General features: G+C 42.6%; 1 protein-coding gene across 1 annotated transcript in view; it reads left to right on the top strand.

Annotated features, from left to right (window-relative positions):
• The window catches only part of ZFYVE1 (zinc finger FYVE-type containing 1), a 182,213-nt gene that overhangs the window by 128,478 nt on the left and 33,316 nt on the right, over nucleotides 1-20,419 (top strand). Inside the window, exons 5-7 of the mRNA XM_078659491.1 lie at nucleotides 8,049-8,155; nucleotides 10,406-10,514; nucleotides 12,524-12,621. Coding sequence (XP_078515617.1) covers nucleotides 8,049-8,155; nucleotides 10,406-10,514; nucleotides 12,524-12,621 — 314 coding nt within the window. The remainder of the gene's footprint in view (nucleotides 1-8,048; nucleotides 8,156-10,405; nucleotides 10,515-12,523; nucleotides 12,622-20,419) is intronic.

Below are 20,419 nucleotides of genomic sequence, written 5' to 3'. Positions count from 1 at the left end.
CAATTTACATAGGCAGGTGTGAGATAAGCCTTATGTAGAACTGAATAATCTGAAACTGGGCATTGCACGGCACATGTCTTGGGCCCTCCAGCAAGGCGGCCAGTCAAGTCCGCTTCCCAGCGTCACCGTAGAGGGAGGAGCTGTGAAATAGTGTGGGAGTGGAGGGAATTAGCAAACCAACGTATGAGGTGTCTACCCCTACCCATCACTTGTAAATATTGGATTGTGTGATGGATGGGCAGTTCATTAGTCATATTACCCCAGTGTGGCAACCAGGGAATTATGGAATAAAAATTGACCCGGGGAAGGCCATCGTCCTCCCATCAACATCTTGTATGTCGAATAGGTGCCGTCCCTGTACAGGTCCCACAGTGTGTGTTAACCTGCAGCGTGCCATGTTATGAGTTCAGTGATCTATATGGGCGTACCAGTTCTAGGCGTACCCAGTAGTGCAAACCCTGTCGCATAGAGGATCACATACTTAGTACCGGTATGTGACCCCTAGCAGTAGCGAATCGGACACTCTTGTTCACATGCAAGGGTGAAATAAGTTTCAAACTACTGGCAACCTTCAACCAGATGAAGATGGGGCTGTGTCTGATGGGTGCAAAACTGCCAGGCATTTGGCAATTGCTTGGATTTGGGTAGCAAGGTAATATTGCTCGAAGTGCGGAGCTGCCAGACCCCCTTTGTCCATGGGTAGGCAGAGTTTTGCTAATGCCACCCTGCACTGCGACTTGTTCAAATAAAATCCCAAATCGATTGATCAAACACACACAAAAAATGTAACAGGGATGTGAATAGGAAGGTTGGTAAAGAAATATAGAAGTTCGGCCAAAACCACAATTTTAACAACGCCACCCTCCTCTCCAGCGAAAGTATGCACCAGAAAGCCATCTGAGTGCATTACTGCACGAGTGGCATTACCATCAAAAAGTTCAGACATGGACTGGTACACCCGCACCTCCAAATATCTAAATGCGTCTCGCTGCCAGTCCAATTGCACCCAATCAAGAGCAAAGCATGGATTGGGGACATCGGGAAGAAAGGAGAATAGGCATGATTGTTTCCCATTTACCTGCAGCCCGTAAATGGCTGTGAAATTGGCCAGAGTGGCAGCAATCGTGGCATGAATGTTGTGTGTGTCCCTGATGTAAAGTAACATACTGTCTGCATATAAAGATATCACATGAGTCCTATTGCCTAGTGGGATGCCGCAGTTACGCATGGCCAATGCTAGTCGTACTATTGTCAGGAAAAACAACAGAGGCGATAGCAGGCAGCCCTGTCTCGTCCCTCTGTGCATGGAAATGGCATTTGATAGGAGGGCTCTGTCTTGACCCTCATTAGGTGGTTGGTGTATAATAATTGTACTAAGCATACAAAGCGATGGCCGATGCCATATTGGGACAGCACAGCAAAGGCAATCCCATTCCAAGGAGTAAAAGGCCTTTTCTAGGCCTAAGACAAGACATCATGCGTGAGGCCAGGTGTGGCGGGCATAAGTCATAACTCTAAAGAAGCAGTGTAAATTCAGAGAGATATAAAGGGCGGGGACAAACCCATTTTGATCTTGGTGGACCAAATATACGGGACCAAGGGTGTCCGCCGATCCGCATGTATTTTTGCTAGGACCTTATAACTGTGTTGAGCTGAACTAATGGTCTTTAGGAGCCTACGAGCATTGGGTCTTTGTTCGGTTTGAGACGTTGCCTCTCTCTGGGTGGCAGAGATTCAACGCCTCTTCGTACATCGTCAACAAGTTTGGAGCTATTGGGATGCATACGCCTTGTAGAGCTCCATCGGCAAACCATCAGGTCAACAGTAATGCGGGGTAGTGTCCGGTTGGCAAAGAAGGTGTCATAGACCTCCGGGTTTAGTGGCCATAACTGTTTGAAATACCTTCATATAGTGTTGTGTTAGTTCATCATGGATGGCATGCTGCGTTTAAAGGGGTGGAACCTTCATCAGAGCGGAGTACAGTTATGGGCCATTGTGGCGGATCCTGTTGGATAAGCCTTTTCAGGAGCTGTCCAACTCGATCAGCTGTGTTGTGTGTACGAGCCAAATGAGCAGCATAATTAAGGTGATGCAGTCTTTCTAACAGTGCAATGTGTTTGCGCTGTGCTTCTGCTAATTCCTATGTGGCACTGGGATCAGCAGTTGCCTGAGTTTCAAGGTCCAGATGCGTACGTTGTAACCTAAAAAGATCACTATTAATAGCTGCCTCATGTTGTCCTGTATCCCCAGACAGTGGCCCCGCAGTGTCACCTTGAAGACATCCCGTTCTTTCAATTTAGTGGAAGCCGTCTTAACATTATTGTCAAAATATTTTGTGTTCATTGACTCCAGGGAGGGTCTGAATGGGGGATCTTCCAATATTGTATGCTGCATGCTCCAGGTAGGGATGGGGGATTGTGCATAGTACATCATTTTAAAAAGTTCCATCTTTTAAGATCCGTTATTTCATGATGGTTGCTCGGTAAACATCCCAGTGTGCGTCCATCTTGGGATGGTATTGTGCATGGTGTGCCATTCTTCAACCGATCCAAATTTGCTAACCTGTTGCTTGTAAATGGTGCATTCTCTAGGATCAGTACTACATGGATGCATCATGAACAAAAGCATTCCAAGATAGCAGCCCAATTTAGAAGTAGTGGCTTCATAGGATTAAGTGTAACACTAGAGCAAAGACTAAATTGCCCCATCTTGTAAGCTATCATTGGTGGAAGTAGAATGTGAATGACACTTAAATAGACTAGTAGCTGAAGAGGGGTGCCTTCAAGTGCAGTTTGCAGATATATATGTAAATCATTCAATGATTTTTTTTTATTATTACAAAAGCCAGGCAAATGGCTACAACTGTGAGGCCAGACTAAAAAGTGTCCTAATACGCACACTGCAAAATCCTAACCATACATTACAAATATCTATAAACTTACAGTTGGCAAAATAATCCACAACCCCTTGTAGAAACGCCTAATAAGGATTCTCACAGTGCAAATCTTCTACTCGAAGGATTTGTCAATTAGGGTAACAAATACCAAACCCTTACCTACTACGAAAATCTGTGTGATTCACTTTAATAAAATAACTATCTACAGGCAAAACTATCCAAAATTACATTTGGCAAAACAATATAAAATATCTGCTCAGAGGGCCCAAAAAATATTTATTCTATACATTTTCATTACTATATTGTAAATACTAACACTTTGAGGGTGAGGGTTAGATATTGATTGTTAATTATTACGTTAGATGTCAATACACCTCGTGCTTCTGACCTTCCCAAAGGGAGACCGTAATATAGAGGACATTTGTAGACCTCAAGGCAAATTTACCCTATTAGTCGTACCAATAACCATGGGGCGATAACAAGCAGCCACTCTTGTATATAGTGTATCAGACTACTAGACAACACACTGACAACTCGTGAATAGTGGGAGCCCACCTCAGACAACATCCAGGTCTAAGGTGAGAAGCAAAAACCTGATGATGAAGCATGCCACAGTTGTGGGGGAAGGCACCTTCTACTTTTAAATAATGAATCCTGCAGAAACAGTCTGTAAAGCTGTGGGCTTGATACCCGTACACATATTAACCAGATCTTGTCTCATCTTTTTGTATTTTTTGTCTGTAATATATAGTTGGCAGATCTTAACAATAGTCCTTCACGTTCCTCCCTTTTGTGACTGATTCAGACTGTGATCAAGGGAGTCTTTTTAGGTCTCGCCTGAACCAGCGCATGTGCTACTCTGGCGAGATATTTAGTGAGTGGGGGCTTTAGAAACGCGACCACAAGCTTTTGCTTGTGGCCTAAGGCTTGGTGTTAGGCACGCCTGGACACGCGCAGCCATCTGGCTTTCCTCTTGCTTGCTCCACTTTCACTTTCGCGGCCACCAATTTTTGTTCTCTTTTCTCTTTGGTTTTATTGCTGTAACTGCTTCAACAACACCCATCCCCCGCTTTTTGCGAGTTTGTGAATCGAGGATATCCTGTTTGTGATTTTAAACAAGGCCTCAGCTAAATAGAAATAACCGACCCATATGTGGAAATAAGTTTAATATTTAAAACACCTTTGTGGGGGGGCAGCGGGAGTCAATTTCTATAATTTGCAGCAGAAGGCATTCTCCTGCTCTGCATCATCATATTTGTCTGTCCCTCCGTCCTCGAGGAGTCCCGGGCCGGAATGGGCACAGATTAACACAGCCGGAACTATCACTGTGCTGCAAGAGAACAGGACACGACCCCCTTCCCCCCAATTCTTCTATGCTACAAATTGCGTAAAGTCTTTTCCAGTGGCCCGATCAGGGTGTATCCCATGTGTGAGCCAACCATATGTGAGCTCCTGAGCTGTGATAAGATCCATCCATGCAGACCTCGTCTCGCTGGCCACACTGTCACGCGCTGCTTGTGCGCGTGCTTGTGCTGACTCGAGAGCCAGGGCTTGAAGTGGGTTGGGTCTCAGATCCAGTTGTAATTAAAAACGGACTTTGAAACAGGTCCTTTATGGGCAACATATTAATGTCCTTATTTTACAGTCAAAAACTGTCAAACACGAATCTTTTGAACAAAAGTGTGAAAAACGTTAGTGTAATCCATGTCGTTTTTAATTTATATTCCACATGCTTAGCACTTAATTTGTAAAACAATAAGTGCAGAGGTCGAGAGTGGGAATGCTGCACTGCAAATGCTTTGAGTGGATTAAAAAGGTTTTCAGAATACTTGCTCTTTCAGTCCTTGGCCTCTCTCCATAGCACTCAGAGCAATGTCCATGTTCCAATTGCAGTTGTTTGGGTATGGTGGCACACTGGGTGAAGTCTAGTTTACAGGTTTAAGCCACGCCGTTATTTATATAGCCCCCCCCCCACACACACAGCCTTTTTAATCCCGCTTACAGCCCAGCCAAGAGCCACAAATTCATCGAATCTTTTCAGACAGCTCAACTGCCTCTCTGAAACTCTGCAGCACATTACACTGTAAGCAGAGAGTGAACTAGGGATGAATACAGGTCCGTAAATAGAACTGTTTATCAGTATAAATGAGAGGTGTTTCTAACTGTGGTTTGTGACTCTCTGTACCATATAATTACTTTCTCAAGTACCAGATAAGGAGCTCTCACAGATAGGTTTACATTCCATGACATCTGTAAATAAACACGAATCTCTGCAGCTCCCTCAGAAAGCAATATGTGCAAAATTGCCTTTTGCAAAGTGCCAGTCACCCCTGACAATGCAGGTGAGACCAAACCCTATGAACAGACTCTGAGCCACCTTAATGACTGACGTAGACTATTAATGGCTGCTCCTGGCAAGCCCCAAGCATTGCAGGACAGTTAGGTGTTCTCCCAATTTTCTCATCAGGCCACCTAACGTCTTTTATGTCTCCCTTCTTCTTCCAACGTGCATTTATTGACAAACCTCCAATCCCTGCTGAATTTTATTTTACAACTAGCTAATGGAATACATGCTGGCCACAGTTTGGGCAGTTGGTATGCTACTGAAGTATATGTCTGGCACACAATTTAAACTAAGGTACTACCTGAAGATAACTTGTTTATTGTCTGTCATTAGAAGGTACACAGGAAGTAGCACTTGGAACTGGCCCGTTCCCTAATGACAGCACTTTTTAATCAAGCATTGGCATAGCCAATAAGTCTCGCCTTTGGGGCCTTATAAGTATTTAGTTATGCAGCACTATATCCTTCCTGCAACAACATCAACTGTTGCACGGCTAAACACTTATAAGGTCCCAAAGGCGAGACCGATTGGCTATGCCAATGCTTGTTTTGCACTTGACGCTTGAGGTTAGCAGAGTCAAACACTTGAGGCTCCATCAAAGATATGGATTGGAGTTAAATATTTAGTTTGACGGCTCTAAAATTTCTAACAGGTAATAACTTGAACTCCGGCTTGTGCTTCTTTTTTTTTATTGAACTCTTTTCATTGAAGGTTTTCCACTTAGCACGTAAAGACACATTCAGAATTGGCAGAGAACAGCTAAGAGTCTATTGTGATATCAAGAGGGTCAAAGCCCTTTCTGCTAATACAACACATACTATTTGTAGTCGTAGTGTCGTTCAGAGAAGGTATCCTGGGAGTCATAAGAACAGTGTCAATCTGATGCAACTTAATACCCCACCACCCAGCCTGCCTCGATCCACCAACTAGTAAACCTAAGTTTCATCATAACAATGCGCCAGTACGCTTCTGCCTTCTTGTGTAAACAAAGGATCCATATATAAAGTTGCTTCAAGGAGATTAAATGGTCACCTTACACTTCAAAGAGGGAAACAAAGCTTCCAACAATAATTTGTAAAATCTCCTGAGCACCTAAAGTATAATTATTCAAAGTCCAGTGTAATCAGTGGCTCTTTAATTTCCGTATCTTCACATGCATCCAGCAGTTAATTACGACTTTTGTAGCCAAAGAGTGTTTCGTCATTTTGTTACGTTCATCACCGACTTTATCAGTGCCGAAATCTATATATCGATTAAGTGCACTGGCAGCTAGTGTCCAAAGTGTGGTATATTTTACAGTTCTAATCTAGTCAAAGTTCTGTTGTAGTGCGCAGAACGTATGTGTATTGAAGAATTGCAAGAAGAAATAGATTATCTAGTAAATGTAGAGTAATCCAACGCTCTTTTTACTGAACAGTTGGACCTTTTCTGTGATCGTAAATAATAAAGTGTTTGTCTCTTTTTTTAACATAACAAAGTACTTACTTTTTAAGAATATAAGAAATGTATTACAGTTAAGTACAAGAAAACACTTCAAAATATGATGCACATCGAAAACCAGAAGTGTGCCTAGCATCATCTGGTCCAGAGGCCCCAGCCATTCTTATAGCTTTCACTTGCCTGGTGTTAGAAATTGTTTAACATTCAGCCATATACTCAGTTGTATGAAACGGGAGATGTTCATATTGTCTCAGGATCACTCTTGATCGTTTGGGTCATGTTAGTGGAAAGGGATTGCTTGATGGGATGCATGCATGTCTACAGCTATTGTGGCGTCACTTGGATCTAGCTAACTGTGCTACCTAACATTACAATAGAATTAAAAGAGGGCATAAAAAATACAGCAAATAGTTGGAATCTCTAAACTAAAGAGGGAACACCCAAATACCCCTGGCTATATTCAAATTAAGCTGGGCATTAAATGGTCTCCACAGTGCTATACAATTCTGCGAGAAACCAAACATAATTGCTTTTAAGATAATTTGTAAGTTGCAATTTTCGTCAGTTAATTCTTTTAGGTATCAAATCAAAATTGTTGCACTTCTTTTATCAACTTTTCCAGTTTAAAATGCTTAGAGTGGCCTTGAACACATGACCCTCAAATTGATTAGACAGCTTGTGCTTCAGACAAGTCCAGCAAAGTGAAGAATATACTGATGGTAAAGTAAAACTGGGAAAACATCTATATTTTTTAAATAAATATGATTTCCCAATGACCATGTCAGGCACAGTCTTCTATTCATGTTTTTCTTTCTACAAGTATTTTTACAGTAACCATTGCACCATCCTGTTTGGTGGCCATCTGTGTCAGACAGAATTGTGCTGGCCCTTGGTAGAGGAGATATTTAAATTGATAATATATAATTTTATCCGTGGGTCTAATGGGAGTAAGCATGTAAATATATAAAAACAATGATTCTTTTTCTATTTGCATAGACTAAATGTTGCTTTTGGAACATGCAAACAGGAAATTTCTTTTCTTTCTTTTCGAAGTGACACATTTTGCTCATTGTATGTTTTTTAACATAGCCATATACTTTTCCCACCTAGACTTTGATTGATATACGTGCACGGGTAACTCAATTTAGCTGCAATGCATCTATTTCAGTTTGAGAATATCTACTACTACAGATTTTGTTGAGGTGGTATTGCCTTATACTGAGGTAGGAGTGGTAGTCTAAAATGTTCAATTAATGGCCACAAACAGCCTGTTTCTGTATGCCATTGGTCACTTAAAATACGGTTATTTATTACTTTTAATGACACACTGGCAAAATAACTTTAATCTTTTTGTTATTTGTCTTGAAGGCGCTGAGTGACCGCTTCAGTGGTGACATCCCAGATGATCAGATGGCACACAGTTGTTTCTTCCCAGATGAATATTTCACCTGCTCGGCCATCTGCCTCAGCTGTGGGTAAGTAGTGACACTGAGGAGTGAGTGTGTTGTCATGGATACTCCTAGTGTGGGTGGTTGGAGCCACACATTGATGGCGTACTGCATCCTGATGCTGTCACCCCTGGAAAAGCACTATGGCTCTTTTTTGGTGACTAGTGTGCTACTCTGGGGAACTCATGCATATGATTTCCTTTCTCACGAAGAGGGGAGTGCTTCAGACTTCTGTCTTTTTAATTCTGTTCTCTGTCTTTTATTACAAAATTGCATGCAACCACGAGCAAACCAGTGGTATTTCTATCTTTGTTTTATGCACTGTTAATCGAGAGTCAAGACAAACTTTATAGAGGTTTGCTTTTGGGTCAATGTGGAGCTTAGCAAATGTTGATGCAGTGCCTCCGTAAATCAGTCATAGAAAATTCTAGCTATGAGTTTGGTAATGTCTGGATATAGGGGTCAGATACGTTGTAGGCTTGTCCATGGTGGATAGGTTAGCATGCACATCCCTGTACTCCTGGCTCTCTACTTGAACCTGGCTTTTTCTGCCACATGGTAAGTTTGTCATGCCTTTGTTCGGAATAGGGTTCCATAGCTTTATTTAAACTCCCACCCACCCCTTTGTTGCTATTTGTAGCCAAGCAAAAATGGACCTAATTTGAATAAATCCACATGAACACATTGCCCAGTCTAAACAGGTATGACCTTGGAATGCCTCGAAAAGCATGAGAAAATGGGGAAAAAAAGAAGGGAGATGCATTTCTACATGATTTGGAGAACCTGTTGGCTCACAAAAGCTACCACCTGTGCATCTAAAATGAGGCAGATATTGGTCCTCTGGTCCAAGAACTTGCAAAACATTTTCATAGTTAGGACAGCGAGGGGACCCTTCGCATCGGTAGTGGGCAGATGCAGTGCCGGAGGTATCCTGCTGGTTGGGCCAAATATGAAATCATGGAACACTTTGCTTCTGACACCTGTGTTAGATTTAGAGCTGTACTGCCCTTTGAAGAGAGGAGCTTCTCTGAGTATCTTGAAGACCTGCATGTGGCTCTACTAAAATATCTGGGTGAAGAAGGTTTCAAGGAAGCTAGGAAACCCCAGCGCTATGAGATCCCTGGAGTCCAGCTGGCCTGGAAGCAAGGTGGAAATACAGATTAGAGACCAAGAAATGCCTATTTGTGCAGCAGCACATACATTTTCCAACATCTAGTCACAGAGGAACCTAGAGGTCTTGCGTCCTCACAGTTGCCTTCACGGAGTGGATAGTCTTGATTTCAGAACTATTTATTTAGCCCTAGTGTTCGCTATATATCCTTTTTTATAGTCTTGGGTAATCCATTACACTAAAGTCCAGTTCCTAGTTGAAGTCAGGGGGTCAGAGGCCCAATGGATTTACCCATGGTTCCATAATTGGCTGGCTGTTGTTGATATATTTGGCCCTTAAAGTGTGGTCTCTTGCAATACATGATAATGCTTGCTGATGATCATTTGAAAGGGGCAAAAAGCAGATGCTTAAGACTAGCTGGGCCCTTAACTGACCTTTAAACTCTGTTCTGGTAGGACACCGGCTAGAGTATCCTCCGTAGTCATTGAGCAGCACACGGAGTCTGTTGACACCCTAAAAAGCATATTGTTTGGGTGGAGTTTTTTTTGTATAAATGTTTTTTTTGGTGAAGGAAAGTTTGTATTTTAACTGGAAGCCCAGCAGTTGGAGCTTGAGTCAACTAAGCATTGAACCCGTTGAGTAAGACTTTACTTCCTAGGAAGTACAGCCCCATAGGAAAACATTTCCCTGCTAAACGTCTAGTGTCTATCTTGGAAAGACAATAAAATATTTGGGTTCCTGACTCGTCTTTTTTACTGTGTTTAAATTTTATCTGATCTGTTTCACTTCCCTGTAAAAATTACCCATATTATTCTTAAGATTTGGCATGGGGTTTATATTGGGTTTGGTGTTATTTACTGTGTAATCTGTATCTGCGTGTGTAACCCCTGCCATCTCCTAGAATAAACCTTGACTGCTCGAGTTTGCTGCCCCTGAGAGGGTGTGGCTTGATGCTTCAATGCCTGAGCAGTAGTATTGGTGCTGCATGAATACCAGTAGTACACCGTATTCTCAGTATACTATCAAGCCCAGTAACCATTGACTGTCCCAGTATATAAAAGAAATGCCTTGCATATTCTTTCATTAAAGCATTTCTGCAGCCATGCTTCTGCTTCCTTGTTGTATATCTTGCTCCCTCAACCTATTGTCTCCCCTTTGGAATCTAGAGCTGGATGTAAGAACTGCATGAATCACACGAAGGAAGGACTCCCGCACGAAGCTAATCGACGCTGCAGATACTCTCACCAGTACGACAACCGGGTCTACACTTGCAAGGTGATGCAGGGGCAAATGGACGATGGGCAAATGTGTGAATGGTGGAGGGGGTAACAGAAAATGGGTAGTTGGGAGGCAGAGGTACTTGGTACAGGGCGCAAGGCGACATTGGAATAAGGAGGAAAGGATACCACCCGTCTCTAAGGAAATTATTTGCTTCCTGTGCCTATGTCACCCTCTTTCTGATTTCACTTTTCTAGAAGTTCAGCGCCAGTGTTCTGGTTTGCTGCTTCTTAGTGTCACCAAGAGCAAATGTATAATGAATTATATATTAAGGCTTAGCTGTTCAGATAACCATATAGCAGTGCAATTGCACCAGTCAATAGTAGGGTTAGTCCCTTGCAAAGGAAACTTAGTTTAGGAAAACATAACAAAAAGACTAATTTGATTATGATTAAACTAAATTGTGTTCACTTCTTGTGGTTAGTCTACAGCTCCTCCTTCCCTTTGCAATAAACATGGGTTGGCCGACGTACAGTTTATGCTGGGCCGGCAGTAGATGCAGATATACAATCAATATAGTCTTCCTTGGAGTGGACAAACACTTTTTACATCACTTCATCTGATAATTCGATTTTCAACAAATTACAGATTAATAGCCTCACACCCTGCATGCATAATCCAACCATTATGGGCCAGGGCTTTATAAAGCAGCTACAGTCTAATAATTCAGCTGTATTTAAGTTGGACGCTGCCATGTGAATAGCTTTGGAAGCAAACATTTGCCAGGGATCTTCCAAAGCAACAACGTTGCTGTGTCCACGTTTCATTTAGTGTCAAAACCTTTGCTAAATGAGACCAATCTTAAGGCTTTATATGTCTTTGATATTATATATTCGAGGTAGTGTCTCCCAAGATTATCTGTAGCGATAACTAAGTCTTCAAAGTGGAGTTTGGGATGTAAAAGGTTGTGATGCTTGTAACTGTGCTCAAGCGGCATGGAAGAAGGTTATTGTAAGGTGTTTTTATCCTGCTACAAAGACTGATTGATGAGCATTTGTGAATGGTCATTGGCAAAGTTATGATTTTGTAGCATATGTTGTGCAGGGTGCAAATCTTCATTGGAATGTTGGGAGCTTTTTCAAGTTGGCAACCACAATTGAAGTACTATGATTCTAAATTTTATTTTTCTGAAATGAAACCTAAAATCTTTCATGAGAGGAATATTTGATCCAGTTAGTGCTGCCAGTGCTGTCATTCGAAAGGTGGTCGAGTCTCAAAGAAAGTCTTGGCTTCTTCAGCCTTCTGCTAATTGCATGGCATGAAAGTTCAGACGCAATTAGGTGGCACTCTCGTGTACTTTGCTTGTTTGTGTGCTCTACCTTTTTCACTTGATTACGAAATATTGTGCCTATAAGGCTGAAAATATTTATAGCTATTCTAAATAGAGTGGGCGATTCACAAAACTCCTAAGATAAAAGTTTTCATTGGATTTAGTTGGCTTAAACCTAGGTTTGGAGTATATGTCCCACCTTACTGGATTTTGCAAAAATAATACTCCTGGGAATCTAACGCTGAATGCTGGCAGTACTTTAGAGAACATTTCCCCCAAAGAAAGTGAAAAAAAAACTCTTTAACCCATGACAAAACTTGTTCCCCTTCATTAACCTCTACAAGTAGGTCCACCATAAAATGTTTACAGACGTGCTTCGAAGAGATGTGGTCACATGGGCTTTTCACCATACTAGTGTAATTATCATGCTATCACATGTTACCCTGGTTCCGTCGTGAGTAGGGTTTCCCTTGTTCTTCTCTTTCGCATCACATGTTTTAGAGCAAAACCCCAGCATTCCTGATTATGTAAACGCTGCTATTTGCACACTTTAGGTAAACTTAGATGCAAAATGACTTAAGGACCCATGCCTGCGTGTGCAATTAACAATTACTAGATTTTTCGTGGCACATGTTCAAGAACTTTGGGCAATTCTGCGTGTTGAGGAGGGTTGCTGTGCAAAGACGGTTACTGCGTTTGGCATTCTGCAATTGTATCTGTTGATTCTGTTTCTCAGGCATGCTATGAAGGTGGGAAGGAGGTTAATGTGGTGCCGAAAACATCTGCTTCTTCTGACTCGCCTTGGTTGGGCCTAGCGAAGTATGCCTGGTCAGGGTGAGTATCAAATGTATCCTAATGTGCCCTTTTAAGGCTCTGAGTTATTTTTAATCTGCATGAATGGCCCATCACTCCACAAATATATGTATTCCCTTATCTAAGGGAAGAACATAAAAAAAGAGAATGCGATCTCAACAAGAGGATTAACAGCAAGGGCGCATTTCATCACCCTATTTACCACACGAGCTATACATTGTATTTTCCATCACTGTCCCTGTTTGGGTCTTGTCAGTGGAGTGCAACTTCAGTTCTTTGGTATGAGCACTGGACCCACTGCTGGACATATCAATATATTGACAGCCTGCTTTCTGTCAATGTGGAGTCACCTCCAAGCCATGAAGGCCACAGAGATTTCCTTCTTTGGGAACAGTGAATGTGTTGACGGGTGGCTCCTTTCCAATGTCATTCTCTGTCATTTCAACACACAGCATTCCCTTGTTCTCACAACTATCTTACAATTCATATGAATGAGGACCGCTTTGCTTCTCATAGTTATGAAGGTAACTAGGGCAAAAAAAAAATCACCTTTTAGCTACAACTTTTGAGTAATGGTTCATCAAAAGGAATGCCCTTGGAAGTTACCTATAACTGACCCAGAGTGATGAGTCCCAGCAGAACCATGTGCTCCAGAGGGTTCTGTGGTCACAACCTTGAACTCCGAATGTGTTGCCAATTTGAATTTTGTTTGATGCATGCAATGACCCAGTGAGCATTCTACTACCCAGCTCTAGGTGCTAGATGCCTGTGCTATAGGGTTGTGTTTGGGAACAAAAAGGGGTGTTGGGAAGATGAGTTGGGGCAGGGGTGGCGGGGGGGTGGGGGGGTAGTATGTGGTATGTGTCACAGACCAGATAGGGTTTGGCTTGAAAAGGGGGTACCCGTTGGGATTTTTTTTGTTACAACTGTTGCATATGTTTATGAGTGACCACACGACATGACCACTTCTGTAGCACACACGAATATATGCCGGCCCTAATGTAGTGAGGGAAAGGAAACCCTCTCTAATAAAATGGATGATGTGGGACGTGTGAGGCCCAAATAATCCTAAAAAACACGTTAGGTACATCTGTTTCAGGAGACGCTCCTATTACCCCATAAAAGCCAGCATGTTTTCAGGCAAAGGAGCTTCCACCGATTTATCTCTACATATTCAACCTATTCTAGAGGGGTTGCCATATTAATTAGAGGTACCCAGCACTTCCGTCCTGCCCAGGTTGGGCTGATCCAGAGAGCCGTTATTTGATTCTTCAGGGTATCCTACATCATACACATCTTACCATTATTCATATCTATAGGCCCAATCTTGATGACTCCAATTTCTACCGCACGGTCATGACACATTGTACCTGCCTCCAGCCGAGCACTCTCCTCTAGGGGTAGTGGGGGGGACTTTAATTTAACGCTGAGCGACATGTTAGATAGCACAAACATCGGACCCCGCCAGCATGTGCTTGCCCGACATACATTGATTAATATAATGCAGACCCAGGAGTTGGTTGATATATGGAGAGCACATGTTAGTGCTTAGCGGGCATATACATTCTATTAAACGCTCCATGGCTCTGCCTCTCGACTGAACTTTTTGTTGGGCACCAAAGACATACTGGGCTGGATAGAAGTCACACATATGCCCCAAACAATATCTGATCATTCACCGGTGCCACTTACCCTGCACTTGCCAAACAAAGACTGCACAAAATACCTGCCATGCTTCTAGATATGATATTCCAAGAAGAGATAAGACAGGCCATAGTAAACTACTTTGATACCAAAAAGGACTCAGTGCAAAGCTGTGGGACAATATGGGATGCCTTTAACACCGTGATACGAGGGGAGTACATATAGAAGGGACAAGGCATTCTCATATCGATTACAGGTAGTCTCTGTCGCATAGAGGGCCACCTAAAACAGCTAAAGTCCCAGTATGAAATGACCTAGGAACTGGACACACTTCGGCAGATCAAGTTGAAGCTGAAGGAATTTCGAGAAGAGGTGGACCACAAGGTCAAATACATGGGAAAATATGCTGCTGTCCGGACCTACGGGGAGGGAGAGGACCTGGCCACACATTGGCTAGGCTGGTTAAACCCAAATACTACAATACCCTAAAGGGGATTACAAATCCCGTTCAGCTGACATCCTGGTTGAATTCACAGTTTATTACCGACCCTTTAGGCTTAATTGTACCAAGCGCATGAGAAAGGGCTCACAGACTAATCCAAGCAGGTCTTGCGAGCCTAGGCGGAAAGTGCGGAGTGAGAATTGCTATGCTGTGCTTCCCAATCACCACAGAGGATGCGCTCTATGCCATTAGAGACCTCACGAATGGTAAGGCACCAGGCTGCAACGTACCATTCCAGAGTTTTATAAAGAATACAGTGAACTCCTTGCTCTTTATTTGTTAGACATGTATAATGAAGCCCTTCATAACAGTGTGCTCTAGCCCACCATGTGGGAAGGGCTGGTCATCACTCTTCTCAAACCTGGGAAACCAGCCCAGGACTGTGGGTCATAAAGACCACTAGCCCTAATAAGATCCTGGTGAAAATCCTGGCAGCCTAGTTGGTTCCGCTGCTGCTTGGCCTGGTCCTGCCAGAGCAATTGGGATACATACCGCAGTGACTTATGGCTGATAATTGTTGTACCCTTTTCGTGGTTCTGCACCAGATTAATCCATGCAGTGGTGGTGCTCTTGGATGCCGCCATGGCGATCGACTCTATAGAATGGCCATATCTCATTGCAGTTTTGAGGTAATTGAGTTTAGCTTTACAATGATAAAATGGATACCTTTGCTTTATACCTCACCAACGCCACACATATGTGTGAATGACTGCCTTTCTGCCCCAATTGAAATACAATGCAGACCAAGCACAGATGCCTCCTGTCTACAATAATATTTGGTCTGGCATTTGGAGCCTTTGCTCAGAGTAGTGCACAGACATAGGCGCATTAAATTCTGGATGAACAGAGTACTGGTGTCACTCTATGATGATGACATCCTACTTCTTATTAGCGACCCTAGCAGTAACTTAAACCCCATTCTAGCTAGAATCACCTGCTTTGGTTGTTGGTCAGGCCTTACCATAAATTGGTCTAAATCACTCATGATGCCACTCATGAACAGTATGTTTACACCACAACTTAAATATCCCCTCCAGTGGCAGGTAGACTCCATCCACTATTTTAAGATACAAATCCACAGGGATGCAAGTCATTCTACGTGTGAATTAAGGGTACTCTAATAGACAGAACTGAAACCAATACTACCATATCGATCAAATTGCTCATAATTATTTATTTATTTATTATGCAATTTATATCGCGCAAACTAAACCCGAAGGTGTCAAGGCGCCTGTCAAAAATGTCGAAATTGCAAAGCACCACTACAGGTATGCGCGTACAAAGAGATGGGTCTTTAGGGCAGATCTAAAAGCTTGTAGAGTGGGGAGAGACCTTACTTCAAGAGGGAGAGCATTCCACCATTTAGGGGCCAGATTGGAGAAAGCTTTACCCCCCCATCTGGTCTTCCGAATACGAGGAACGGAAAGAAGAAGTCTGTTAGAGGAACGAAGATTCCTGCCAGGATTATAATGGGACAAAATAGATCCAATGTCAGTGAGGCTGGTTTTAGCTAAAGCCTTGTAGACCATACACATGATCTTAAAAAAGATACGATCCACAACGGGAAGCCAGTGAAGCTGCTTCCGGGCAGAGGTGGCAGAGGCACGACGAGGTAGATCGAGAACAAATCTGGCTGCTGCATTCTGGACCACCTGCAAGCGCTGTAGCTGACTTTTATTCAGTCCAGCATACAGCGCATTGCAGTAGTCCAGACGAGAGCCCAGGAGCGCAACGGCAAGTTGCTTTCTTGCCTGTAAAGAGAGATAGTGCCTGATTTTCCTTAGTATATGGATGATACCCCATCAGGTCGATACAGTCCTGTTGACCTGTTGGCACATGCTAAGGATAGGATCGATCATAACCCCCAGATTTTTAGCCGATGAGGTAGGATCAGGGCAGGCACCCAGTGAATCCGGCCACCACTCAGCTGACCAGATCTCTTCCTTTCCTCCAAACACCATCACCTCAGTCTTCTCCCCGTTCAGTTTCAATGAATTGTGAATCATCCATTGGCCGACTGCCTCCATGCAAGATCTAAAGTTGGCGGCAGTCGACGTAACTGACTGGGAGAGAGAGACGAGGATAATGATGGCGGGCTGTGTCGCCCTCATAAAGATGGTGATCCTTCCACCACTCCTATATCTGTTCCAGAATATTCCAGTCCCACTGATCCATGGAATTCCTACTTGGCTACAATCCTGTTTAACCAAGCTCACTTGGGCATTTAAATAGCCACGAATTGCTTTGAGGGTATGGCAGAGGGTGTACGAGCAGGGAGGCTTTGCTGTTCCACATTTAGAGCTTTGTTATTACATTGCACAACCTCAGTTTGCAGTTCACTGGTTTCATAACTATGGGCAGGTGCCACACTGGGTTCTGGAACTGGGCCTGCCAGTCCCCCATAGGCTAAATAATGTCATCCTGAAAACCCCCACAAGGCCAAGATCTGACATACAGGTAGTGGACTGCACAATATTGACATGGGCATGACTTGCTCGAGTCTCTGGAGTGGATATCTTGCACTCCCCACATTTACAATTGATATACAACCCCAAATTACTTCTCAGGAGAGAGCCTTTGGTAATTCGCTATTACGGTATAAAAAAACTCCTCATGCTGGGGAGATTATATGAGGAGGGGGATTTCTCCCCTTAAATTAATATCTGAAAAAGGGCAGCTCTACATCTCTTGCGATATTCACATATATCAGGCTGCAGGAAGTGACGAAGAAGTTGTTTCCCTACTTACCCTCAGGAATTGGCAGGTTGGTGATTGCTGAGTCTTGCTGCCACTGGCTTAATTGAACACCAAAACCATTTATGTTATGTACACCACTACATCATGAGACTTACCCAGAGTAGATCCCCAGTCTAGGAACAGCTGGGAGGTGGATCTAGGCATCCGAGTAACAGACACATATTGAGAATATTGCTACCACCACACTAGGGAAGGCTCTATAAATGGCAGGCGTTATAATTTCCTCCTTCAAAGCTACTCCACTTCTGTTAAACTACATAGATATGGGATACTTAGCAGCAATACATGTGAGAGATGTAATGAAACAGTGGCAGACTTTATATGCCTGGTATGAAACTGTGTGGGGATTGCAAATTATTGGTCTCGACTATTCCAAATACTAAGCGATATCGTGGATTTGCCAATACGGCCAGAGGCCTTGATAGCATTTCTGAACCATATTAAAGGGATACCCAGACACTGTAGAAATCTTGTTGGCCAGGTCCTACTGCTGATAAAACAACGTGTGGCTATGTAATAGGGAAAGGGACCGCCACCCATGGTTGATAGTTGTCTCACAGATTTAGAATTATGTAATGAAATGTCAGAAACATATTGCACATTGTCGCCCAGGGACTCGCGACCTAGGGACACATGGGGCCCGCTGAGAACCTATTGTACTTTCAGAAGGAAGGAGATAAACAATGTACAAGGACCTGAAGGAAACTAGAGACACATCTGTGTCTGTCAGAGAATCAAGGTGGAAGCTTGATGATAAAGAGAGTTGGATTGAGGGTCGCATATGATAATCTTGTGAGTTTCTGCAGTCATGATGTCTTGGTATAAAATGTAGAACCAGGTGTTTTCTGTATTGTTTTTTGGACAGCAAATGATGCACACCACAGAGGTCACTGTGTGTTTTTTTTCCTTGTTGTACCATTTAAAACGTAAATAAAGCTTTAAAAAAAAAGAGGCATGCGCTTCATTTTTACTTGTTCTGCCATATCTAAAATCATTGTTATTGGAACCGGTAAATCCTTCTGTCTCAAAGATCTTTTTGAACGCTTTAATTCCTTCCTAACCTAACTGGATCTCAATGTGGGGTGCACATACCACCTTATCTCCTATTGTTGGCCTTGGGCACTGTGCTCTCCTAAACCTTCTAGCCTCCCACTTTAATTCTAACATATTCTATAGATTTTTTATAAAAAAAACACAACACACCAAATGCAGCCTGTGCTACCACAGAAAAAGCATGCTAAAGCCATTGTTATTTTGCCCAGTTCACTTGCAATTCAGAAAATGAAAGTCCACAGCTATCGTAGTTTAGATTAGTGATTCAACAAGTACAAATTCAGCTGGTTTGCTGACCCCCACATCCCCATCTTACTCACAACAAAACCAAGTACACCAGTCCACTTCTTTGACCCTATCCAAACATCAAACCACTTAAGTAAGGAGGTGCTGTTCATTCACTGCCCATCTCAAACAAGCCCAATGCTCTTATTGCAGTTGTATAATCTCTTTCCAAAGGCAGTGATGTAAAGTACCATATCAAAAGTTTCCACGTTTTCACAAATTTTTGAAGCCTGTTAAAAAATACTGTCTCACACATGAAATCTCTCTTGATGGCTACTATTCATTTACTGGTAAAAGCAGGATTTATGGTAAATATTAACCAGGTCATTGAATATGGGATAGCCTTGAGATGCTGTGGGCAGTCTGGGCTGTGAGATTTCACATGGATCCGGAGACCAGAATCCCAGTTGTTGCACAGTTATGTGTTTTGAGTATTCTGTGTGAGTAACTACCCTCCAAGTATTACCGGCTGTCTGAGGTATGAGACATTGTGCAATGAGGTTACTTTAGTAAGGATTCCTCTCTGCTCTGCTTTAGATGGTTTTGTAGACACGCATGTTCTCTTATCTGTGGGGTTGTTCTCAGACTTTTGAAGTTTGTGGACCATCACATAAATAAGATGGCTTTTTGAAGATGGGTCTTGGGAGGTGGTTGACAGCTTAGAGTGGCAGTGGACTATAGGATACAATGCCTTGTAGAAGACATGGGAAACTACACTGGCATTTGCGTTTTGTGGGGTGATTACTTTTTTCATAATTATATTGTGTTGGAAAGTGGGATACACATCTTCTTTCCAGCAATGACCTAGAGAATCTTGCCTTAAAGTTAATCTGAAACTTTTTTGGGTATGGTTGTTCCAGAATGTTTTCTGTCCTCATAGAATTTGGTAGTTATGCGATGACAATGCCTATGAAAACTGCCCACAGCTTGTGCCAAAAACAGAGCTCAGCTAATACTCTCATGTTTTGCTGAAAAATGCAGGAATGCCTTGCAGGGTAATAGGAGTAATGTGAGGCATTATTCTGGCATTTGGTGTTTTGGCTACTGTGTCATGAAATAATGAGTGCTAATCATATGGTTACTACCTATAAAGTCTATCTTTACTGAGATGTTTTCGTAGCAGCCTTAAGCTGCTGTTTATCATGATAGAAAATTACCTTGAGGTGTCAACTTGCGTAACAAAATTATTGAATGCAACACCCTAGTTAGCAAACATTTTTACCAACACACTGCGCTACTGCCCCCTTTTAAATGACAGCCACAGTGATAAATCACAGTATTTGTTTGCTCCATTTGTTGTTGCCAAAAAGCAACATGCATCCTTAGCTGTAGTACTCGCCAGCAAAGGGATTTTTTTTATATTAAGGCAGAAAGAAATAAAAACACCAGGCAGCATGCGTGTTTCCCCATGCATGACCAGTATCAAATGTTATATTTGCTGCAGTATACGTTATGAAGCATCAGTACTAATGTAAATATATTATCATGTAAGAAAGTGGCTCTGTATAAACTGTTCCCAAATAGGTACAGAGTCCACAGACCCCAGAGGTTTGGCAGAGGCTAAAGTTAGATAGAACC

This window comes from Lissotriton helveticus, chromosome 9 (assembly GCF_964261635.1).
Source record: "Lissotriton helveticus chromosome 9, aLisHel1.1, whole genome shotgun sequence".
NCBI classification, from domain to species: domain Eukaryota; kingdom Metazoa; phylum Chordata; class Amphibia; order Caudata; family Salamandridae; genus Lissotriton; species Lissotriton helveticus.
This window is presented reverse-complemented; position numbering and strand designations above follow the sequence as displayed.